Source organism: Hordeum vulgare, chromosome 7H, assembly GCF_904849725.1.
Source record: "Hordeum vulgare subsp. vulgare chromosome 7H, MorexV3_pseudomolecules_assembly, whole genome shotgun sequence".
In the NCBI taxonomy this organism is placed as follows: Eukaryota; Viridiplantae; Streptophyta; class Magnoliopsida; order Poales; family Poaceae; genus Hordeum; species Hordeum vulgare.
In genome coordinates, this window is record NC_058524.1 from 49,379,074 (window position 1) to 49,405,281 (window position 26,208).

General features: G+C 44.9%; 1 protein-coding gene across 1 annotated transcript; it reads right to left on the minus strand.

Annotated features, from left to right (window-relative positions):
- Positions 1-1,441: 1,441 nt before the first annotated feature.
- LOC123410587 (transcription factor MYB120-like) lies at positions 1,442-4,265 on the minus strand. Its single transcript, XM_045103533.1, has 3 exons — positions 3,760-4,265; positions 3,015-3,660; positions 1,442-1,973 (listed from the first exon to the last, which is right to left on the minus strand). The coding sequence occupies exons 1-3, from the start codon at positions 4,126-4,128 to the stop codon at positions 1,705-1,707; spliced, it is 1,284 nt and encodes a 427-aa protein (XP_044959468.1). The 5' UTR covers positions 4,129-4,265; the 3' UTR covers positions 1,442-1,704.
- Positions 4,266-26,208: the final 21,943 nt, after the last annotated feature.

The following is a 26,208-nucleotide window of genomic DNA, read 5'->3' on the forward strand; positions in this document are numbered from 1 at the left end:
TCGGCAAAAATAGAGTCATAGAAGACCGACAGTATACCTATGTTTCAGGAGGTCGTTTTTGTAGTAGCATGGTCCTTAACGCAACAATGAGCTCGGATGAACAGTAAAATCGTAAAAAAATCAAAAAATTCTGAATTTTGTGTGTGTGAAACATTGACAAATGTTTTCATGGCTTGCAAATTTTCATCATGAAATGACATTCGTGAAAATTGTGGAAAAGAAAAACGATGCTCCAAAATGCGTTTGAAAATAACATTTTGGAGCATCGACTTTATTTTATTTGCCACAATTTTCACGAATCTCATATGGCGGTGAAATTTTGCAAGCTAACAAACATTTTGACAATGTTTCATACAAAAAAAATCATAATTTTTTGAATTTACTTTTCAAATTTTACTATTCACCCGAGCTCACTTGAGATCGGGATTAGAACGGCCGCTTCCCAATAATTAGCTTATTTTCTATGATACGCATCCCTACATTAGAAGCTTCCGGTAAAGAATCCACCAAAACAGAGGAGTAAGGGGGTCACAACAAGAGGAACATCCTTGATGGCCGCAACTTATGGCATGAAGCAAGCAGCAAAGAATGGACAACACGTATTTAGCATGGAGATGGAGGTGGCCGCTCATGCGTTCCAACTGCTCCTTGTTCCTCTCGATCACCACCGCATTGCTTCAGGGGAGGACACCGGAGGCTGCAAGCCACCATCCTTGCACGCCCGCACGGTATGCGGAAATTTCACGACGGATTTGTGACCACCAAACCCTGCAGTTTTCTTCTTCTTTGCGATGAACTAACGAACCCATATTAACTCGCGTGCACAAACTGTCCATTCTTAACATATTACAAGGAATTGTGCATTCTTAACTTAAAAAAGGCTGTCCAATCTTCTTCCATTTTCTGAAAGTATAGAATTGAATGGATGCTAACTACATTTTCAGCTGGATCTCTACCATGAAAAGTTTTCTTTTTCCATATGGGATACTACGATGTTTCGGTTAACTCATGTGCACACACTGTAGGTCATATTCTTCTTCAAACTGCAGATTTGATGCTTGTGATGTTAACTTTTCATGTATGCTCTTGCACGTTCAATTAATTAAACTGAACCAGTCTCAATTCGTAGTGGGGACATGACACTTGCAGCTTCGGGTGTGCGTGCATATGGTGTTAGTCGGGTTATGGTATGCTTATTATGCTTTGTTTCTCCTTTATGTTACATTATGAGTTAATAAAAACGACATTTTTCAAGAAAAAAAATAACTCAGAGACACTAAAACTCAGAATTTTGGTTTAAAAATTAAAGTCTTAGATATTTTTCTTTAAGGGACAAAAAACCCGCTAAGTATTGTAGAACCTTGTGAAAATTTTGGTTGAATTGCATGGAACGGCTCATGGAGGACATCATAACTGAAAGGAATTCAAATGACATGGAACATCTTGGTCCATGATCCCACGTAAACATCTTGTGGATTTGACTTTTGGGGTGATTATTAAAACTCTTTAATAAAAAGAAGTTGTATGTCTCGCCCGAAGAGGCACATGGTTGAAACCTCCATTTCGATCAAAAGAAAGAAAGGTACATAAAGACATCCAAAAAGGTTGCATCAAAACAAACCCCTCATAATGGTTTTGCTTGTCAAGATCACCATACATAAAACACATCGAGTCCTGATTAAGATGTGCGGTAGATCGATCTTGTCAGCAGATTCCGGACATGTTGTTCCACTGGCAGGCCCCGTCGAGTACCCAGTCCTGCTCTGATGAGATGATCGGAATATGATCAACACTGAGGTCGACGTTGTGGTGGTCATGGTCGTTGCTGCCATTCTGCGAGATCGAGCCGCCAGAGTTGTCGGGCGCGACGCCTGGTGGTGCGGGCTCCGTCATCGGGAAGGTCGCTGGTATAATCATGTCCAGCAGCGTGCCAATGTCATCATCTTTGAGCTCTCCCTCCGGTTTGTTGCCACCTGGACGACGCTGAACTAGTTAGAAAGACAAGCCATGATCTATCAAGCAAGTAATACAATGTAATCAGTTTCCTCAAAAAGAAAACACAATGTAATCATTTCTTCCCTAATGGATTATATATTACGTGTTAGTTGGAAGCTGAGGTGTTCAAATTAATTAGTATCGATTTGATTCTGTCCTGCACTAGCAAAGCTATTAAGATCATGAGCCTTAGTAAATCTCCTAAAAGTAGTGCTAGCTAGATATGATCACGTTTACTTAGATTGATTGGTTATGTTAATTTCGGAATTAGTTAATACAGAAAGAGTAACATGACGTGTTGCTACGGGAGCTAACGAGCAATGATAAAACAGCAAAACCGGAGCATGAATGTGCATCGGATTGGATTAGGTATGTAGTAAAGCAGTATATTTGGAGAAGGAAAAAAGGGAAAAGGGAAATAAAGGTAATATAAAGTACTCTACTTGGCAAAATATATAAAGCAAACATAACAAAGATTAAAAGTAGTCACTGTCTTGCAAGGACTAACTAAAGATATCCTATGTACCATCAAAAGTGGTACCTGCAGCCTGCACTTGTGTACTAACCTTAAAACTATCAATCAAAACAAAAAAAAGGCAATTTCAAATTTTGCCCAACTCCTAACACACATGATTGCATAAGGTGAAAATGCTTTGTTTACCTTACCATATACTATCCCCTTCGTTTTAAAATAAGTGTCGTAGATTTAGTGTATATTTTTCCCGAGAAAAGGAAGTAAACTGTGAAGTTCTAGAATAGTCTAGCAAGTTTTGCTTTGCTTTTCAAGAAGTAGGTGGAATTTGACAAGAAAACAAATATACATATTTTTTAGATAAACAAATAGAGATTTTGGAAGCCCGAACAAAAGGGTTTTCGTCTGCTAATCTATGCTTCACATCATAATCATGACCATGTTTTTTGTTCTCTTCTCCAACAAAGCAACAAAATAAAAAAGTTGGGATGCATCCGAGGAATGGAAAAAATGTGAGAAATGCTTCACGCGCGACAGCACCACTCACCACTGCCGCCGTCCTGCTCGGCGTGGTCGCTCACGTGCTTCGGCGGCTCGATCTTGATGGCATCATGCAGCTCCTGCAGCATCGCCTCGAGGTTCTGCTGATCTTCGCCGCTGGTGGGCGTGGCTGCGGCTGGCGACGCCGGGAGCAGTTGGCCTGAAGGGAGCTCCGCCTTGGCCCCCGGGGACGGCGAGAGAGGGGTGAACCGGCTCCGCTCCCCGCCGTGCTGGCCGTGGCCCAACGACAGCTCCGGCGTGACCGGGTGCACCGGCGTCGTCGGAGACACGGGCGAAGAATGCGGAAACTGGAAGTAGCGCGCGTTGCGTGCGAACGACGGCTTCACCCACGGGGAAGACGGCGCGGAGAAGGGCGTCTGGGCGAGGAACTGCACCGGCCGGTTGGCCATAGCGAGCTGCCCGGCGAGGTCGAGCGGCGGAGGGCGGGCGCTGGTGTACCTTGCATCGGTGGCGTCCAGGACATTGCCGCCCGCTGATTGCTGCGGGGGCGTGAAGTCGTCGTACCGGCAGCGCTTGGTGATCGCGAGCTGGAACTGCACCTCCGGCGGGTACATGGGCAGACCGGCGCGCTGCCTCCGCTTGGCCCTCGTGTTCCAGTAGTTCTTGATCTCGTTGTCCGTCCTCCCCGGCAGCTGTGGACGTACGAGCACAAGCATCATCAAGAGCCAAATTCGAGAAATCTGCCATTAATGGAGACTGAAAGGAGTGGGATGGAGAATGCCGGTGCTTACATGGGTGGCCATGCGGGCCCACTTGTTGCCGAGCTGGGCGTGGAGCTGCGCGATGAGGAGCTCCTCGTCCGGCGAGAAGGCGCCCTTCTTGAGGTTGGGGCGGAGGTGGTTGGTCCAGCGCAGGCGGCAGCTCTTGCCGCAGCGCAGGAGACCGGTGATGCGCTGCACGGCGTTCCAGTTGCCCTCGCCGTGCTGCCGCACGTGGTTCACCAGCAGGGCGTCTTCGGCCGCCGTCCAAGGCCCCTTCTTCAGCACCACCGGCATGGCTTCCTCCTCCCCCTCTCCCCCCTGCTCCGCCTCCTCATCAAGATTGTCTGCTGCTGCCGCCGCCGCCGCCATCTTCTCCTCCTCCAGTGATGCCGCGTCCATAGGCGGCGCCAGGGAAGGACGGAGGAGGTAGAAAGACACGGTTGTTTGGGGTGGCAGGGAGGAAGGAGGGTGCAGAGGGTAGATTTAAGCCAAAGTGTGCTAAAAATGGAGGGGCAGGGGTTTTCGGTTTGTGTGGTTTGCAAGTGGTTTTTATACAGGTAAAAAGAACGGTGACACTGTAATGGCTATCTATGCTCACCGTGTTTCTGTTTGGGGCCCCCTTTTGAAAATGGATTTTCCGCCGCACCCAGCTGGATGTTCACGAGTTATCTTGCTCATCTGTTACGCATCCGACAACAGATATAATATTTAAGCATTTACGACTCAAGATTTGAGCATTTAAACGATCAAGCAATTCTATTGAGTTATCTTGATCATCTGTTACGCATCCGACAAAAAATATAATATCCAGGCATTTACGACTAAGATTTATGCACTTAAACAATCAAGCCATCCTATTAATACCTCCGTTTCAGCAATCACACAAAATAGTTTCAAAAACCGGACCGGTGAGGCTACCGGTTCAGTTTTACATCACTTCAACCATCGTTTTTTTTCTTCCGTCACATTTACCGTGGAAGCCACGCGAGATAGATGTGTTGCAGCCAAGGAATGACGTGGCCACCTTAAATACGGAATGAATACATAGGCCACTATAAAATACATGGAGTGGACGTTAGGTTAGGAGGCTAACAATTTCCACATCAGGAATTGAATATAATAGAAGAAACACAAACAATTATTTTGGTGGAAGGCCCTTATTATTCCTACTTCGGCTAGCACTGCTACAAAAATATCTATCCAGGATAAACCATCAAAGACGTTTTTTTGCCAAAATATGAATCACATTTAAGCCAAAGTTTGCTAAAAAAAAGGAGGGGCAAGGGTTTCCAGTTTGTGTGGTTTGCAAGTGGTTTTTATACACGATAAACCATCAAAGATGATTTTGCCAAAATATGAATCACATTTAAGCCAAAGTTTGCTAAAGAAGGAGGGGCAAGCGTTTCCGGTTTGTGTGGTTTGCGTGTGGTTTGCAAGTGGTTTTTATACATGATAAACCATGAAAGACGATTTTGCCAAAATATGAATCACATTTAAGCTAAAGTTTGCTAAAGAAGGAGGGGCAAGGGTTTCCGGTTTGTGTGGTTTGCAAGTGGTTTTTATACAGAAAAAGCCATCAAAGATGATTTTGCCAAAATATGAATCACATTTAAGCCAAATTTTGCTAAAAAAAGGAGGGGCAAGGGTTTTCGGTTTGTGTGGTCTGCAAGTGGATTTTATACGGGTGAAAAGGACGGTGACTTCGTAATGGCTGTCTATGCTCACTGTGTTTCTATTTGGGGTCCCCTTTTGAGAATGGATTTTCCGTCGCACTCAGCTGGACGTTCATGAGTTATCTTGCTCATCTGTTACACATCCGACAAAAAAATATTTAGTCATTTACGATTCAAGATTCAAGCATTTAAACGATCAAGCAATTATTAAGTTATCTTGATCATCTTTTACGCATCCGACAACAACTATCATATGTAGGCATTTACGACTCAAGATTTGAGCACTTAAGCAATCAATTCACCCCATTAATACACCTGATTCGGCAACCCGACAAAATAGTTTTAGAAACGAGAGAGGTGGCCGACCGGTGATGCTATCGGTTCAAGTTTTCACCGCTTCAACCGTTTCTTTTTCTTCAATCACGTTTACCATGGAATCCACTCGAGAGAGATGTTTGTAGCCAAGGAATGTTCCGGCCCCATAAGATACATATCAAATACATAAGATAACATAAAAATACTTTGAGTGTATTTTGATGGAAGACCCTTATTAATCGAACTACGACTGACACTACTACAAAAATGTCTATCCATGATAGCTCATCGAAGACAATTTTGCCAAAATATGAATCAAATTTAAGCCAAAGTTTGCTAAAATGTAGGGAGGAGGGTTTTTGGTTTGTGTAGTTTGCAAGTGGTTTTTACATGCGAGCGGTATTTCTGTTTGGGGTTCTCCTTTTAGGAATGGATTTTTCGCACCCAGCCGGACGTTCAAGAGTTATTTTGGTCATCTTTTATGCACCTCAAAACAAATATAATACTTAGGCATTTACGACTTGAGATTTGCGCAGTTAAGCAATCAAGCCACCCTATTAGTACTTCATACATCTCCAAAATATCTGTAATTTTTAGTTGTTTCATGCTATTATATTATCAATCTTGTAAGCTTTATATGTCATTTTATATTGTTTTTATAGACTAACCTATTAACTCAGTGTCCACTCCAGTTTATGTTTTCTGCGTGTTTTTTGGTTTTCCAAAAAATCCATACCAAATCGTGTCCAAATGCAACGACACTTTTTGTCAGATTTTTCTGGACAAAAAGAGACTGTGGAAGCTTCGAGAGAAGGCCATACGCTCCACGAGGGAGCCACAAGGCAGTGGGGTACGCCGCAGGGGGTAGGGCGCGCCCAGGTACCTTGTCCCCTGGTTCTGTTTGACTTAAAACCAGCGCTATAAGTTCCCATATATCCAGAAACTCTCAGAGCGATACCCGAAACAATTTTATCGCCCCGCAAGCCTTTGTTATTTCATGAACCAATTTGGATCCCTGTTCTGGGAATCTGTCGGAGGGGGCAATCATCTGGGAGGCCCTCTTCATCAACCTTGGTGCCTCCAGGAAGATGCATGAGTATTTCCTACGGGATCTACGTGTCAATAGTTGCAGCTAGATGGCTCTCTCTATTTACAATGATCTCTTCGTAGACCTATTCGATGTAATAATCACGGTGCATACTTTGGGATCCGATAAATTGTGGGTTTATGATGAGATTATTCATTAAAAAATAATTGAGTCTTTTTAGATCTATTTCATTGTGTAATTTGATAACTATGTATGCTTTCTAATCTATGAGTTTTCTCTAGCGAAGTTAATGAGTAGATCATCAGAGAGAGTGGTGCATAGTAGTGGGTATAATTTTGCGATGTCCTTACTCTGTGAAAGGAGGGGTTGGAATGTTGCTACTAAGGATAAAACAAAGGGATTAGAACATATTATTTTATCTTACTTTGTCTACATTATGCCATCATGCTTGAAGCGTTACTCTGTTTGTCATGAACTTAATACATTTAGATGCATGCCAGATAGCGGTCTTGGGGTGGAGTAATAGTAGTACATGCACTTGGTGTTGTGGAACATTGCATGGGAAACAAAAATTTCCTACGCACATGCAAGACCTATCCATGGTGATGATCATCTACGAGAGGGGAGAGTGAATCTACATACCCTTGTAGATTGCTAAGCGGAAGCGTATATAACGCGGTTGATGTAGTGGAACATCTTCCCGATCCGAATCGCAGCCCGTCCCGCGATCTCATCATGAACCATCCCGCGATCACATCACGATCCATCCCGATCTAGTGCCGAACGGACGACACCTCCGCGTTCAGCACACCTACGGCTCGATGACGTCTCCTCCTTCTTGATCCAGCAAGAGAGGAAGGAGAAGTAAATGGGATCTCAACCAGCACGACGGCATGGTGGAGATGATGGTGGAGCAGTGCCAGCAGGGCTTCGCCAAGCGCTGTCGGAACCGATGTGAGGAGAAAACAGAGTTATGGGAGAGGTAGGGCTGTCTCCGGGGCTTGGGAATTGGTGTGTTCAGCCCCTCCCTCTCCCCCACTATATGTAGGAGGAAAGAGGGAGGGCTAGGCCGCAGCCCTAGCCCCTCCTCCAAGGAGGGGGCGTGGGCCTAGGGAGGTTTCCTCCCTCCGCAAGGCACCTAGGAGGTGCCTTCCCCTTTAGGGACTCTTCCCTCCAAACCGCATGGGCCCTTGGTGGCTGGCCCAACAAGGCTTGGACGCCACCTTACAGCACATGCACATCCTAGGGGCTGGAGGGACCCTTCCGGACTCCTCCAAAACCCTATGGAACCTTCTAGAAGCTTCCTAGTGCAATACCGATAAAACCCGAAACTTTTTCGGTAGCCAAAATAGGACTTCCCATATATAAATCTTTACCTCCGGACCATTCCGGAGCTCCTAGTGACGTCCGGGATCTCATCTGGGACTCCGAACAACATTCGGTCACCAACATACAAATCCTAATAGTACTCTAGCATCACGGAACGTTAAGTGTGCAGACCGTGCGGGTTCGAGAACTATGCATACATGATCGAGACACCTCTACGGTCAATAACCAATAGCGGGACATGGATGCCCATATTGGTTCCTACATATTCTACAAAGATATTTATCCTTCAAACCATGATGTCAAGGATTCAATCAATCCCGTATGCAGTTCCCTTTGTCCATCGGTAGATTACTTGCCCGAGATTCGATCGTCGGTATCTCCATACCTAGTTCAATCTCGTTACCGACAAGTTTATTTACTCGTTCCATAATACAAGATCCAGTGACTAACTCCTTAGTCACATTGCTTGCAAGGCTAGTTGTAATGTTGTATTACCGAGTGGGCCCCGAGATACCTCTACGTCACACAGTGTGACAAATCCCAGTCTTGATCCGTGCCAACCCAACAGACACCTTCAGAGATACCTATAGAGCACCTTTATAGTCACCGAGTTACGTTGTGATGTTTGATACACACAAGGTATTCCTTCGGTGTCCGGGAGTTGCATGATCTCATGGTCATAGGAACACATACATTGACATGCACAAAACAATAGAAATAAACTGACACGATCATATGCTACATTCATAGTTTGAGTCTTGTCCATCACATCATTCTCCTAATGATGTGATCCCATTATCAGGTGACAACACTTGTCTATGGACAGGAAACCTTGACCATCTTTGATCAACGAGCTAGTCAACTAGAGGCTCACTAGGGACTGTGTGTTGTCTATGTATCCACACATGTATTTGAGTTTCCAATCAATACAATTCTAGCCTGGATAATAAACGATTATAATGAACAAGGAAATATAATAATAACCAATTTATTATTGCCTCTAGGGTATATTTCCAACACTTGGATGACAGTCTACTTGTCACACACATAATCCTATATATGTATTATGCAATGAAGAATCATCACAAGTATGTGATTTTGTATCAATTGTCCAACACTAATTTGTTTACCGACCGACAATATGCTTATGAGGGAGGTGCCTCTAGTGAGTGTTATGGCCCCGGGTCCACTTATCCATTAATACGAAAAAATGCAAGTTGCTTTTTTTCATTTATATTATATTATATTTATTTGTATACCTATCAATACAAGGTTTTAGTCTTTGCAATCAATGGGAGCAAGGGGATTGACAACCCTCTTGCCTTCGTTGGATGGCGATCATTTTCTTTGTGTGTGTGTAGGTACTGTTGGCATTATCTACGTGTTGCCTTCTATTGGTTCGATAAACTTGGTTCTTAACTGAGGGAAACACTATGTTCTACTATATTTCTTCACCCTTCCTCTTTGTGGAAAACCCAACACCAACACCAAGTAGCAATACCCCAATCCAGCAACCTCACAACATAGTTTTAAAAACCGGACAAGTGGCAGACCGGTGAGGCTATCTCATTATGTGCATTTTAAAACCGAACCTTAAAACATACCAATGATAAATTGAACTGGACCAATTTATGGTTTTATGGTTTGTAGTTTCTCCATGGTAGGAATTTTCCATTACGTATTAATTTTTGGTTTTATGGTCTACACCAAAAACAGAAGAGTTAACCGAATAAACCAAAGTAAAAAATATATTTATATTTCTTGAGGCGAACAACCATACAACTAGTCATTTTTCTTATACAAGAGCCACATTCCTTGGTAAGCACATCCATATCCTTGTAATGTAGTCATTTTCTCTTAAAAAATGTTAAACAGAAGATCAAGTTCATGACGGTGAGCAATCTGAAGATCATGCTCAAGCTTACATTGAATAAATATCTCAAGAACCTCTTGAGGAAACTTGAGCTTGTCGTTCCATGAAGATTGCTTCGAAGCTTAAACACCAAGAGCACATTCTACAAAATAATAGAAAACTTAAAGAAATGGGTAACTATGCATAGAAAATCAACAAAAGTTTATGGTCATCATGCGTTTGTTTCTTGTGTTGAACCCCAAAAGGTACATGGGGCGCTCAAGGACTCATATTGTCTAGAAGCCATGCATGAAGAACTCAACAACTTCAAGCATAGTAAGGTTTTCTCATTGCTGGAAAGGCCAAAGGACAATCCTAATGTAACATTAACCAAGTGGATATTCAAGAATGAGGAAGACACTCATGGTCAAGTGGTTCACAACAAGGTAAGATTTGTGGCTCAAGATTTCTCCCAAGCCAAAGGTATCAATTACGTGAAACTTTCGCTCCGGTTGCGTGCCTTGATTCTATTCGTATATTATTGCATATGCATTGCATCATAACTTTAAGTTGCAAGAAACGGATGTGAATAGTCCATTTCTTATTGCTCCCATAAATGAATTGGTGTATGTCAAACAACCTCTATGTTCAAGGATCCCAAGTTCCCCAATCATGGCTATAAAATCAATAAGGTGCACTATGGCCTCAAGCAATCACCACGAGCTTGGTATGATCACCTTACTCAGTTGTTAGAAGATCGTGGGTTTGAAACTAGGCAAATCAATCACTCGTTTTACTAAGACAGTTAAAGGGGATTTGTTCATATGCCAATAATACGTTGATGATATTATCTTTGGTTCGATTAACAAAGCTTTTAATGGTGAGTTTGCTAAGATAATGACTCAGAAGTTTGAGATATCTATGATGGGAGAGGTGGAGTTCTTCCTTTGATTTGAAGTCAAACAATTAAGACGAGGAAACTCATACGTCTCAAACGTATCTACTTTTCCAAACACCTTTGCTCTCATTTTGGACTCTAATTTGCATGATTTGAATGAAACTAACCCAGACTAACGCTGTTTTCAAGAGAACTACCATGGTGTTGTTATTGTGAAGAATTAAAAGTTCTCAGAATCAGATGAAACTTTTTGTGAATTATTTCTCGAATATATGAAGAATTATGGAGCGAAGACTTGCCAGAGGGGGCTGACTGTGGGCCACTAGCCAACAGGGGCACCCTGTTAGCTTGTGGGGCCCACATGGCTCCTCTGACCCTAATTCTAGTCCTATAAATTCACATCTTTGGAAAAAATAGGAGAGAAGATATCATCGCGTTTTATGAGATGGAGCAGCCGCCACCTCATGTTCTTCCTCGGGAGGGTTGATCCGGGGTCCGTTTGGGGCTCAGGAGAGGGGGATTCGTCGTCGTCGTCATCACCAACCCTTCTTAGTCAACACCGCCATGATGCTTGATACATCTCCAACGTATCTATAATGTTTGATGGTTTCATGCTATTATCTTTTCAAACTTTGGATGTTTTGCATGCCTTATATATATTTTTTTTGGGACTAACTTATTAACTCAGTGCCAAGTGCCAGTTCCTGTTTTTTCCATATTTTTGACCCCTTCCAAAGGAGATTTTGAAACAGAGTCCAAACGGAAGAAAAATCCCCGAAAATATTTTTTTCATAACGGAAGAAGATCGGAAAGCTTGAGAGCCGAGGCAGGGGAGCCTCGGGGGCCCCACAAGCCCCCCCCTGCGGACAGGGGGGAGGCCGTGGCCCATAGGCTTGTGGGCCCCCTGAGCGCCCTCTGCCCTAGGGGTTGCGCCTATATATTCCCTAAAAATCCCAAAAAAATAAGGAGATCATCGAAAGTACTTTTCCACCACCGCAAGCTTCTGTCTCTGCAAGATCCCTTCTGGGGCATGTTCTGGTGCCCTGCCGGAGGGGGGATTCGGATACGGAGGGCTTCTTCATCAACACCATGACCTCTCTGATGATGCATGAGTAGTTCACCATAGACCTACGGGTCCATAGCTAGTAACTAGATGACTTCTTCTCTCTCTTGGATCTTCAATACAAAGTTCTCCATGATCTTCATGGAGATCTATCCGATGTAATCTTCTTTTGCGGTGTGTTTGTTGAGATCCGATGAATTGTGGATTTATGATCAGATTATCTATGAATCTTATTTGAGTTTCTTCTGATCTCTCTTATGCAAGATTTCATATCCTTGTAATTCTCATCAAGTTCTGGGTTTTTTCTAGCCAACTAGATCTATGATTCTTGCAATGGTAGAAGTGCTTGGTTTTGGGTTCATACCGTGCGGTGACCTCACCCAGTGACAGAAGGGGTAGCGAGGCACGCATCGCGTTGTTGCCATCAAGGGTAAAAAGATGGGGTTTTCATCATTGGTTTGAGATTATCCCTCTACATCATGTCATCTTTCTTAAGGCGTTACTCTGTTCGTCATGAACTCAGTACACTAGATGCATGCTGGATAGCGGTCGATGTGTGGAGTAATAGTAGTAGATGCAGAAAGTATCGGTCTACTTGTCTCGGACGTGATGCCTATATGTATGATCATTGCCTTAGATATCGTCATGACTTTGCGCGGTTCTATCAATTGCTCGACAGTAATTTGTTCACCCACCATGATATTTTCTATTTTGAGAGAAGCCTCTAGTGAACACTGTTGACGTGCAACTATTCCTGACTTGATGCCTCCAGCTTAAGGATATAGTAGTAGCGGATCTTATCCGCACTAGTGAAAAGGGTGGCTATATCGTGTAGTTTGGTAAGATGGGCTATGACCGTCTCAGCCTCATAACCGTGGAAAGGGTCAGATTCGAGTAGAGAGGTTATCTCAGGGTCGACAGAGAATTCATAATCCTCATCGGTGATAAAGATAGGTGAAGTGGCAAACTTCGGGTCGTATTTCATCCTAGCTTTTAGAGAATTTTCCTTCGACTTGAGAAGTAATTTCTCAGCATCATAGGCATCCTTACACGCAAGAAAATCCTCAGCTATCTCTCCCTCCATAACATAACCCTCAGGTATATCAGGCAATTCATATCTAGGAGAGCTAGATCTAGCAGGAGCAAACGCAGGTTCTATCTCAATAGTATCGGCAGTTTCAAAAGCATCACGAGCATTGGCAGTAACTCTAGCAATATGAGCATCAAGGAATACCCCTAGTGGCATATCAGGCAAAGTAGTATCTCTAGCAGTATCAAGCATAGCATCATCAGGCAAAATAGCATCTCTAGCATCATCAGGCAAAGCAGTATCAAGCATAGCATCCATCAGGCAAAGTAGTATCTCTAGCATCATCAGGCATAGTAGCATCATAAGCATCATCAAGCAGAGGCGACATATCAAGATTTCTAGCAGGAGGTGGTGTCGCAAACTTTCTCATAACTGAAGGTGAATCAAGTGCAGAGCTAGATGGCAGTTCCTTACCTCCCCTCGTAGTTGAGGGCAAAACTTTGGTTCTTGGATCTTTCAGATTCTTCATAGTGATCAGCAGATATAAATCCCAAGTGACTCAGAGAATATAGCTATCCTTCCCCGGCAACGGCGCCAGAAAAATGCTGTTGACGTGCAACTATTCCTGACTTGATGCCTCCACGGCAACGGAGCCAGAAAAGAGATGCTTCCAGTTGCTCAATAATTAGAAATTGTCTTGCAATAGCCCACCAGCGCGTGGGATCGCGGCAGTTTTCGAGGGTAGAGTATTCAACCCAAATTTGTTGGTTCGACACGATGGGAATGAAAGGATATTCTCCAGTAGTAGCAGTTGAGGTGTCATCTCAACCACACTTGAAAGATTAGTATCTGCAAGCAAAGTATCAGTAGCAAAGTAGTATGATAGCAACGGTGCCAGAAACAATCTGTTGACGAGGCAAACTATTCCTAATTGTTGTATCAACGGCGCTAGAAAAGTATTGTAGCAGGTAGCAGCAGTGTAATGAGTAACAGCAGTGGCAAGGAACAGCAGTAGTGACAGCAGTAGCAAGTAGCAGCAGTAGCGAGTAACAACAGTAGCAAGTAGCAGCAGTAGCGAGTAACAACAGCAGCAAGACAAAGCAAGTAACAGTGGCAGCAAGTAACAGTAGCAGCAATAGTAGTGATAGTAGAAGAGCAAAACAAGTAACAGCTGTTGAGCAAAACAAGTAACAGCAGCAGCAAGTAACAGTAGTGGCAACCGTAGTGGCAGCAGCAGCAGGACAAACTCGTAGGCAATGGATCGGTGATTTGTTGGATGACATTCATCATGCAACAGTTATAACACGGAGAGATATGTGGCTAGCTCCCGTTAGTCAATGTGATGTAGGCATGCATTCCGTGTGTAGTCATACGTGCTTAGGGAAAAGAACTTGTATGACATCTATTGTCCATCCCTCCCGTGGCAGCGGGGTCCAAATGGATACTACGGGATATTAAGGTTCTCCTTTTAATAAGAACCGGACCAACGCATTAGCACTTGGTGAACACATGAACTCCTCAAACTATGGTCATCACCGGGAGTGGTTCTGGTTATTGTCACTCCGGGGTTGCCGGATCATAACACATAGTAGGTAACTACAACTTGCAAGATCGGATCTAAAACACACATATATTGGTGACAACATAATAATTTCAGATCTGAAATCATGGCACTCGGGCCGTAGTGACAATCATTAAGCATGGCAAAGTAGTAGCAACATCAATCTCAGAACATAGTGGATACTAGGGATCAATCCCCGTCAAAACTAACTCGATTACATGATAGATCTCATCCTACTCATCACCGCCCAGTGAGCCTACGAGTAGATTACTCACGAACGATGAAGAGCTTCATGGAATTGGAGAGGTAAGAAGGTTGATGATGACGATGGCGACGATCTCCTTGATCCGGAGCCCAAAACGGACTCCATATCTGTCCTCCAGGTGAAGAACAGGATGTGGCGGCGCCTTCGTGTCACAAACGCGATGAAATCTTCTCTCTTGATTTTTTTCGGGATGAAAGGGAATAAATAGAGCTGAGTTTGGGGGCGGCAGAGCCACGTGGGCCCCACAAGCCCTAATGCCGCGGCCTGGGGGGGTGGCCGCGGCCACAGGGCTTGTGGCCCACTGGCTCACCCCCTCCGGTGGATCTTTGCCTAGGTATTTTTCATATTTTCCAGAAATATTCTCCGTAAATTATTAGGACATCCCGAGAACTTTCATTTCTGCACAAAAACAACACCAAGGCAATTCTGCTGAAAACAGCACCAGACCGAGTTAGTTCCATTCAAAAAATCATGCAAATTAGAGTCCAAAATAAGGGCAAAAGAGTTTGGAAAAGTAGATACAATGGAGACGTATCAAACACTATGGCCCCCGGGTCTACTCCACACCATATTTTCAGCCTTACACTTTTTACTTCGTTGCACTTTCCGCCTTGAGATCTCACTTTGCAAACAATCTTGAAGGGATTGACAACCCCTTTGAAGCGTTGTGTGCAAGCTTGTTTGTGTTTTCGCAGGTACTCTGGACTTGAGGAGACCCTCCTTCTGGATCGATACCTTGGTTCTCAAACTGAGGGAAATACTTACTGCTCCTGTGCTGCATCACCCTTTCCTCTTCAAGGGAAAAACCAACGCAAAGCAGAGAAGTAGCAAGAAGAATTCCTAGCGCCAAGGAAGGACTTTTGTTACCCTGGAAGGCATCCCCTGTTTTTGTTGGAAATATGCCCTCGAGGCAATAATAAAATAGTTATTATTATATTTCCTCTTTCAAGATAATCGTTTATTATCCATGCTATAATTGTATTGAATGGAAACATAGATACATGTGTGGATACATAGACAAAACACTGTCCCTAGTAAGCCTCTAGTTGACTAGCTAGTAGATGGTTAAGGTTTACTAGCCATAGACAAGTGTTGTCACTTGATAACGGGATCACATCATTAGGAGAATGATGTGATGGACAAGACCCAAACTATAAATGTAGCATGTGATCGTGTTATTTTGTTGCTATAGTTTTCTGCATGTCAAATATACATTCCTGTGACCATGAGATCATGTAACTCACTGACACCGGAGGAATGCCTTGTGTGTATCAAAGGTCGCAACGTTACTGGGTGACTAAAAAGGTACTCTACAAGTATCTCTGAAGGTGTCCATTGAGTTTGTTGGAAATATGCCCTAGAGGCAATAATAAAATGGTTTTTATCATATTTCCTTGTTCATGATAATCGTCTATTGTTCATGGTATAACTGTATTAACAGGAAACAGTAATACATGTGTGGATAAATAGATCACAATGTGTCCCTAGCAAGCCTCTAGTTGGCTAGCTCGTTGATCAATAGAAGATCATGGGTTCCTGATAATGGACATTGGATGTCATTGATAACGGAATCACATCATTAGGAGAATGATGTGATGGACAAGACCCAATCCTAAGCATAGCACTAGATTGTGTTGTTGGTATGCTAAAGCTTTTCTAATGTCAAGTATCTTTTCCTTCGACCGTGAGATTGTGCAACTCCCGGATATCGTAGGAGTGCTTTGGGTGTATCAAACGTCACAACGTAACTGGGTGACTATAAAGGTGCACTACGAGTATCTCCGAAAGTATCTGTTGGGTTGGTACGAATTGAGATCGAGATTTGTCACTCCGTGTGACGGAGAGGTATCTCTGGGCCCACTCGGTAGAACATCATCATAATGAGCTCAATGTGACTAAGGAGTTAGTTATGGGATGATGTGCTACAGAACGAGTAAAGAGACTTGCCGGTAACGAGATTGAACAAGGTATAGGGATACCGACGATCGAATCTCGGGCAAGTTCTATACCGATAGACAAAGGGAATTGTATACGGGATTGATTGAATCCTTGAGATTGTGGGTCATCCGATGAGATCATCGTGGAACATGTGGGAGCCACCATGGGTATCCAGACCCCGCTGATGGTTATTGGACGGAGAGGTGTCTCAGTCATGTTTGCATGCCTCCCGAACCCGTAGGGTCTACACACTTAAGGTTCGATGACGCTAGGGTTATAGGGAATTGCTATACGAGGTTACCGAAGGTTGTTCGTGTTGGGTAACGTAGCATAAATTCAAAAATTTCCTACGCCATATTCAGATCTTCCTATGGAGAGACCAGCAACAAGAGAGGGAATAGTGCACCTTCATACCTTTGAAGATCGCTAAGCGGAAGCGTTGCTAGAACGCGGTTGATGGAGTCGTACTCGCGGCGATTCAGATCGCGGTGTGATTCCGATCTAGTGTCGAACCACGACACCTCCGCGTTCAACACACGTGCAGCCCGGTGACGTCTCCTGCACTTTGATCCAGCAACGAGGAGGGAGAGGTTGGGGAAGATCTCCGGCACCACGACGGCGTGGTGTCGATGGAGAGACGAGGTCTCCCGGCAGGGCTTCACCAAGCATCGTGGGAGAGGAGGAAGAAGAAGAGCAGGGCTGCGCCGAGAGAGAGAGAGATGGAAAACCGTATCTCCAAAGGCCAAACCCCCCACTATATATAGGGGGAAGGGAGGGGTGGCGCCCCCTTTAGGGTTTCCCCCTTGAGGGGGGGGGCACACCTCTAGGTGGGCCTTAGGCCCACCAGCGCCTAGGGTTTCCCCTCCCTCCCTCTGTGGTGCACCTGGGCTGAGTGTAGGGGGCGCACCAGCCCACCTAGGGGCTGGTTCCTTCCGCACTTGGCCCATGTAGCCTTCCGGGGCTTGTGGCCCCTTTCAGTGGGCCTCCGGAACCCTTCCGGTGGTACCGACGACACTTTGCCGGTGGTGCCCGAAACATTTCCGGCGTCCCAACCCATCCATCCTATATATCAATCTTTACCTCCAGACCATTCTGGAGCTCTTCGTGACGTCCGGGATCTCATCCGGGACTCCGAACAACCTTCGGTAACCTCGTATAACAAATCCCTATAACCCTAGCGCCATCGAACCTTAAGTGTGTAGACCCTATGGGTTCGGGAATCATGCAGAAATGACCGAGACACTCTCCGTCCAATAACCGGCAGCGGGATCTGGATACCCATGGTGTCTCCCACATGTTCCACATGATCTCATCGGATGAACCATGATGTCAAGGATTCAATCAATCCCGTATACAATTCCCTTTGTGTGTCGATATAGAACTTGCCCGAAATTCGATCGTTGGTATACCTATACCTTGTTCAATCTCGTTACCGGTAAGTCTCTTTACTCGTTCCGTAGCACATCATCCCGTGACTAACTCCTTAGTCACACTGAGCTCATTATGATGATGTTCTACCGAGTGGGCCCAGAGATACCTCTCCATCACACGGAGTGACAAATCCCGATCTCGTTTCATACCAACCCAACAGACACTTTCGGAGATACCCGTAGTGCACCTTTATAGTCACCAGTTACGTTGTGACGTTTGATACAACCAAAGCACTCTTACGCTATCCGGGAGTTGCACAATCACGGTCGAAGGAAAACACACTTGACATTAGAAAAGCTTTAGCATACGAACAAGACGATCTAGTGCTATGCTTAGGAATGGGTCTTGTCCATCACATCATTCTCCCAATGATGTGATCTCGTTATCAATGCCATAATGTCCATGATGAGGAAACCATGATCATCTATTGATCAACGAGCTAGCCAACTAGAGGCTTGCTAGGGACACATGGTGATCTATTTATTCACACATGTATTACTGTTTCCTGTTAATACAATTATAGCATGAACAATAGACGATTATCATGAACAAGGAAATATGATAATAACCATTTTATTATTGCCTCTAGGGCATATTTCCAACAGTCTCCCACTTGCACTAGAGTCAATAATCTAGTTACATTGTGATGTATCAGACACCCATAGCATTGTGGTGTTGATCATGTTTTGCTCGAGGAAGAGGTTTAGTCAATGGGTCTGCAATATTCAGATCCCTGTGCACTTTACAAATATCTATTACTCCTCTCTGGACCTGGTCCTGGATGGAGTTGTAGTGGCGTTTGATGTGCTTGGTCTTCCGGTGAAATCTGGGCTCCTTGGCTATGGCAATGGCTCCAATGTTATCACAGAAGAGTGTCATCGGACCCGACGCGCTTGGAACCACTCCAAGGTCGGTGATGCGCCCCTTCATCCAAATCCCTTCATGAGCCGCTTCTGAAGCAGCTATGCACTCCGCTTCACATGTAGATGCTGCCACGACGTCTTGCTTGCTGCTGCACCAGCTCACTACCCCGCCATTCAAAACATACACGTATCCGGTCTATGACTTAGAGTCATCCGGATCTGTGTCGAAGCTAGCATCGGCGTAACCCTTTACGATGAGCTCTTCTTTACCTCCATAAACGAGAAACAACTCCTTAGTCCTTTTCAGGTACTTGAGGATATTCTTAACCACTGTCAAGTGTTCCATACCGGGATCACTTTGGTACCTCCCTACCAAACTTATGGCAAGGTTTATATCATGTCTGGTACACAGCATGGCATACATTAGAGAGCCTATGGCTGAAGCGTAGGGGACAATACTCATCTTCTCTCTATCTGCTGCCATGGTCGGTGACTGAGTCTTACTCAATCTCAGACCTTGCAAAACTGGCAAGAACCCCTTCTTTGAGTTTTCCATATTGAACTTCTTCAATATCTTGTCAAGGTATGTACTTTGCGAAAGACCTATGAGGCGTCTCGATCTATCTCTATAGATCTTGATGCCTAATATGTATGCAGCTTCTCCAAGGTGCTTCATTGAAAAACTCTTGTTCAAATAGGCCTTTATGCTCTCCAATAACTCTATATTATTCCCCATCAATAATATGTCAACCACCTATAGTATGAGGAAAGCTACAGAGCTCCCACTCACTTTCTTGTACAGACATGCTTCTCCATAAACCTGTATGAACCCAAATGATTTAGTCACCTCATTAAAGCGAATGTTCAAACTCCGAGATGCTTGCACCAGCCCATAGATGGAGCGCTGGAGCTTGCATACCTTGTTAGCACTCTTAGGAACGACAAAACCTTCTGGTTGCATCATATACAACTCTTCCTTAAGATACCCGTTAAGGAACGCTGTTTTGACGTCCATTTGCCAAATTTCATAATCATGAAAAGCGGCAATTGGTAACATGATTCGGATTGACTTCAGCTTCGCTATGGGAGAGAAAGTCTCATCGTAGTCAACTCCTTGAATTTGTCGAAAACCCTTTGCGACAAGTCGAGCTTTGTAAACGGTCACATTACCGTTTGCGTCAGTCTTCTTCTCGAAGATCCATTTATTTTCTATGGCTCGCTGATCATCGGGCAAGTCCACCAGAGCTCATACTTTGTTCTACTATCTCGAATTTCAAAGCCTCAAGCCATTTGTTGGAATCCGGGCCCGCCATTTCTTCTTCATAGTTCCAAGGTTCACCGTTGTCTAACAACATGATTTCCATCACAGGGTTGCCGAACCACTCCGGTGCGGAGCGTACCCTTGTGGACCTTTGCGGTTCAGTAGCAACTTGATCCGAAGCTTCATGATCATCATCATTAACTTCCTCTTCAGTTGGTGTAGGCTCCACAGGAACAATTTCCCGCACTGCGCTACTCTCCGGTTTGAGAGGGGGTGTAATTACCTCATCAAGTTCTACTTTCCTCCCACTTACTTCTTTCGAGAGAAACTCTTTCTCTAGAAAGGATCCGTCTTGGCAACAAAAGTTTTACATTCGGATCTAAAATAGAAGGTATACCCAATAGTTTCCTTAGGGTATCCTATGAATACGCATTTCTCCGCTTTGGGTTCGAGCTTTTCTGGTTGAAGTTTCTTCACATAAGCATCGTAGCCCCAAACATTAAGAAACGACAGCTTAGGTTTCTTGCCAAACCATAGTTCATACGGTGTCGTCTGAACGGATTTATACGGTGCCCTATTTAAAGTGAATGCTGCAGTTTCTAATGCGTATCCCCAAAATGATAATGGTAAGTCGGTAAGAGACATCATAGATTGTACCATATCTAATAAAGTGCGATTACGACGTTCCGACACTTCGTTGCGTTGCGGTGTGCCAGGCGGCGTCAGTTGTGAAACAATTCCACACTTCCTTAGGTGTGTGCCAAACTCGTGACTCAAATATTCTCCTCCACGATCAGATCGTAGACACTTAATTTTTCTGTCACGTTGATTCTCAACCTCATTCTGAAATTCCTTGAACTTTTCAAATGTTTCAGACTTGTGCTTCATCAAGTAGATATACCCATACCTACTCAAATCATCGGTGAGGGTGAGAACATAGCGATAGCCACCGCAAGCTTCAACGTTCATTGTACCACACACATCAGTATGTATTATTTCCAATAAGTCGGTTGCTCTCTCCATTATTCCTGTGAATGGAGTCTTAGTCATCTTTCCCACGAGGCACGGTTCGCATGTGTCAAATGATTCAAAGTCAAGAGACTCTAATAGCCCATCAATATGGATCTTCTTCATGCGCTTAATACCGATATGACCAAGGCGGCAGTGCCACAAGTATGTGGGACTATCATTATCAACTTTACATCTTTTGGTACTCACACTATGAATATGTGTAACATCACGATCGAGATTCATCAAGAATAAACCATTCACCAGCGGAGTATGACCATAAAACATATCACTCATATAAATAGAACAACCATTATTCTCTGACTTAAATGAGTAGCCATCTCGCATTAAGCAAGACCCTGATACAATATTCATGCTCAAAGATGGTACTAAATAACAATTATTAAGGTTTAAAACTAATCCCGACGGTAGATGTAGAGGCAGCGTGCCGACGGTGATCACATCGACCTTGGAGCCATTCCCGACGCGCATCGTCACCTCGTCCTTGGCCAGTGTCCTCTTATTCCGCAGTTCCTGCTTTGAGTTGCAAATGTGAGCAACAACATCGGTATCAAATACCCAGGAGCTGCTATGAGCGCTGGTAAGGTACACATCAATAACATGTATATCATATATACCTTTAACGTTGCCGGCCTTCTTGTCCGCTAAGTACTTGGGGCAGTTTCGCTTCCAGTGACCTTTTCCCTTGCAATAGAAGCACTCTGTCTCAGGCTTGGGTCCATTCTTTTTCTTCTTCCCGGTATCTGGCTTACCGGGCGCAGCAACGGCTTTGCCGTCTTTCTTGAAGTTCTTCTTACCCTTTCCCTTCTTAAAACTGGTGGTCTTATTGACCACCAACACTTGATGCTCTTTCTTGATTTCTGCTTCTGCAGATTTCAACATCGAGTACAACTCGGGAATTGTCTTTTCGATCAATTGCATGTTGTAGTTAAGCACAAAACCCTTGTAGCTTTCCAGGAGAGACTGGAGGATTCTGTCAATTACAGCGTCATCCGGAAGTTCGACCCCAAGCGTAGTCAGACGACCGTATAACCCAGACATTCTGAGTATATCTCACTAATAGAACTGTTCTCCTCCATCTTACAGCTAAAGAACTTGTCGGAGACTTCATATCTCTCGACACGGGCATGATCTTGAAAAACTAGTTTCATCTCCTCGAACATCTCATATGCTCCGTGTTGCTCAAAACGCCTTTGGAGCCCTGTTTCCAAACTGTATAACATGCCACACCTAACGAGAGAGTAGTCATCACTCCGCGTCTGTCAGACGTTCTAAATGTCCTGGGCCGCTGTGGGAGCAGGAGGGTCACCTAGCGGTGCATTAAGGATATAAGCCTTTTTAGCTACTTCGAGGATGAGCTTCAAGTTGCGCACCCAGTCCGCATAGTTGCTACCATCATCTTTCAGCTTGTTCTTTTCTCGGAATGCGTTGAAATTGAGGTTGACAGGTGCGTTGGCCATTGGATCTACAATATTTGTAAAGACAACTTTTAGACTAAGTTCATGACAATTAAGTTCATTTAATCAAAATAAGTGTGAACTCCCACTTAAATCGACATCCCTCTAGTCATCTAAGTGATACATGATCCATGTTGACTAACCCGTGTCCGATCATCACGTGAGACAGACTAGTCGTCATGGTGAGCAACTTCATGCTGATCGTATTCAACCATACGACTCATGTTCGATCTTTCGGTCTCTTGTATTCGAGGTCATGTATGTACATGCTAAGCTCGTCGAGTCAACCTAAGTGTTTCGCGTGTGTAAATCTGGCTTACACCCGTTGTATGCGAACATTAGAATCTATCACACCCGATCATCACGTGGTGTTTCGAGACAAAGATCCTTCGAAACGGTGCACACTTAGGGGAATACGTTCTCGAAATTTTATGAGGGATCATCTTATTATACTACCGTCGTTCTAAGGAATAAGATGAAAAACATGATAAACATCACATGCAATCATATAGTGACATGATATGGCCATTATCATCTTTGCTCCTTCGATCTCCATCTTCAGGCATCGCATGATCATCATTGTCACCGGCGTGACACCATGATCTCCATCATCGTGTCTCCGTGAAGTCGTCACATCAACTACTACTACCACTACTACTATAGCTAACCGTTAGCAATGAAGTAAAAGTAGTAAACACATGGTGTTGCATCTCATACAATAAATTAAGACAACTCATATGGCTCCTGCCGGTTGTCATACTCATCGACATGCAAGTCGTGAATCCTATTACAATAACATGATCGTCATACATCACACTTGTAACATCACAACTTTGGCCATATCACATCACATGTCAAACCCTGCAAAAACAAGTTAGACGTCCTCTAATTGTTGTTGCAAGTTTTACGTGGCTGATTTGGGTATCTAGCAAGAACACCTTCTTACCTACGTGAAAGCCACAACGATGATATGCCAAAGCTATTTACCCTTCATAAGGACCCTTTTCATCAAATCTAATCCGACTAGAGTGGGAGAGACAGACACCCGCTAGCCACCTTTATGCACGGTGTGCATGTTGGACGGTGGAACCTGTCTCACGTAAGCGTACGTGTAAGGTCAGCCGTGCCGCTTCATCCCACAATACTGCCGCAAAAGAATAAGACTAGTAGCAGCAAGCAATTGGCAAATCAGCGCCCACAACCTTTTGTGTTCTACTCGTGCATAGAATCTACGCACAGAAAACCTGGCTCGGATGCCATTGTTGGGTAACGTACAATAATTCAAAATTTTCCTACGCCATATTCAGATCTTCCTATGGATAGACCAACAACGAGAGAGGGGAGAGTGCATCTTCATACCTTTGAAGATCGCTAAGCAGAAGCGTTGCTAGAACGAGGTTAATGGAGTCATACTTGCGGCGATTCAGATCGCAGTGTGATTCCGATCTAGTGCCGAACCACGACACCTCCGTGTTCAACACACGTGCAACCCGATGATGTCTCCCGCACCTTGATCCAGCATGGAGGAGGGAGAGGTTGGGGAAGATCTCCGGCAGCACGACGGCGTGGTGTCGATGGAGAGACGAGGTCTCCCAGCAGGGCTTCGACAAGCACCGTGGGAGAGGAGGAAGAAGAATAGCAGGGCTGCACCGAGAGAGAGATGGAAAACCGTATCTCCAAAGGCCAAAACCCCCACTATATATAGGGGGCAGGGAGGGGTGGTGTTGGGGGATATTATCTGTTGGGTAACCCGCCCTAGTTGGGCCGGGTCATCAAGCTGGCGACTCATCCTCAAGTGATTCAGGCTTTGGCCCGGTGAGGCCCGGAGACAGACGGCGGTTCAAGATCTTTGGGAAGAATCCATCGTTGGGAAGATCTCCAAGTCTTGGAAAGATGGCGACTTAGAGATAGAAAGAGTCACGATTTGTGTAAAGGCAAGGACTCTTGTAAACCCTAAGGGCTCGACCTGTATATAAAGGCAAGTCCCAGGGAAGGAGAGGGCAGGTTAGAAATCATCGAGTGCTAGGTCAGGCGAGTTACGCCCTCCTTGTAATCGAGACACCATCAATAAAAACACCAAGCACGACGTAGGCCTTTACCTCCTCACGAGGGGCCGAACCTGGGTAAATCTCTGTCTCGCTTCCGATCAACCCCTTTGAGTCGCCACCAAGGTGCGATGGCTCCAACACTAAGTCCTTTCACGAGGACATCTGTCGTGACAAAACCACTACAGGTGGCGCCCCCTTTAGGGTTTCCCCCTTGAGGGGGGGGGGCAGCCCTAGATGGGAGAGGGGGGGGGGCAGGAAGGAGAGGGGGCTGGCGCACCTCTAGGTGGGCCTTAGGCCCACCAGCGCCTAGGGTTTCCCCTCCCTCCCTCTCTAGTGCTGTGACACCCCGAGACCGACGTTCCAGAAGATTCCCCTTTATTCCGTTTCCGTCGTGTGATTATTTTTATTTGTCGCATCATCATCGCATCATGCGCATCATCTGCATCACATCGGCACTCCCTTGCCGCCAGTTTTCAAAACTCGCATCCGTTATTAGTTGCCGGTTCTCCTCGTGTTCGTTGTTGCCCGTTCTGCGCCCAACCACACACGCACGAGCCCGCGACATCGTTTAAATCTTGTTTTCAAAAGTGTGTATAAAACTTTCTCTGATTGGGTTGAAACTTGGCGTGCGGTCGTGTTTTATTATAGGAAGGCCGCCTGTCAAATTTCGTCGCAATCGGAGTCCGTCTGGTACCCGAATGGTCGACCGTAACGGCACCATATTCGGTCTATCGTCGGACGTTTTATCGGTGTTTGAAGATACGATGCCGGGTGCCCGTTTTCCCTCTGATCTCCGGCTAACCTACTCTACACGGCCACTTAGCCTGCCCCGCGTGCGAAACCGTTCGATTCCGATCGCGCGGTTGAAACCGAGGCAAAATTCTGCTAACCCTAGCCCCCTTTCCCCTATATAAACACCCCTCCCCTACCTATTTGGGCGCCCCCTAATCCTCCTCAGGATCCGCGCCCGAAACCCTAACCTAGCCGCCGCACTCTCTCTCCTCTCTCCTCAGCGCCGCCGCCGGACCCGCGAGCCCACGCGAGGCCTGATGACCCACAAGTATAGGGGATCAATTGTAGTCCTTTCGATAAGTAAGAGTGTCGAACCCAACGAGGAGCAGAAGGCTCTGATAAACGGATTTCAGCAAGGTAATAACTGCAAGCACTGAAAGTAGCGGTAACAAGTGATTGTGTAGCGAGGTGAAACGTAGCAAGCAAAGAGTAACAAGTAACAAGTAATAGCAACGGTGCAGCAAGTGGCCCAATCCCTTTTGTAGCAAGGGACAAGCCTGAACAAAGTCTTATAGGAGGAAAAACGCTCCCGAGGACACACGGGAATTTCTGTCATGCTAGTTTCATCATGTTCATATGATTCGCGTTCGTTACTTTGATAGTTTGATATGTGGGTGGACCGGCGC

What these genes read in the sequence shown, in the direction of transcription:
- LOC123410587 (XM_045103533.1), bottom strand. Translation starts at nt 4,128, where the DNA reads ATGGACGCGGCATCACTGGAGGAGGAGAAGATGGCGGCGGCGGCGGCA. An exon ending in GGGCCCGCATGGCCACCCAT is followed by an intron (nt 3,661 to 3,759) that starts GTAAGCACCGGC and finishes GTACGTCCACAG; the next exon opens with CTGCCGGGGAGGACGGACAA. An exon ending in CGAGCAGGACGGCGGCAGTG is followed by an intron (nt 1,974 to 3,014) that starts GTGAGTGGTGCT and finishes AGCGTCGTCCAG; the next exon opens with GTGGCAACAAACCGGAGGGA.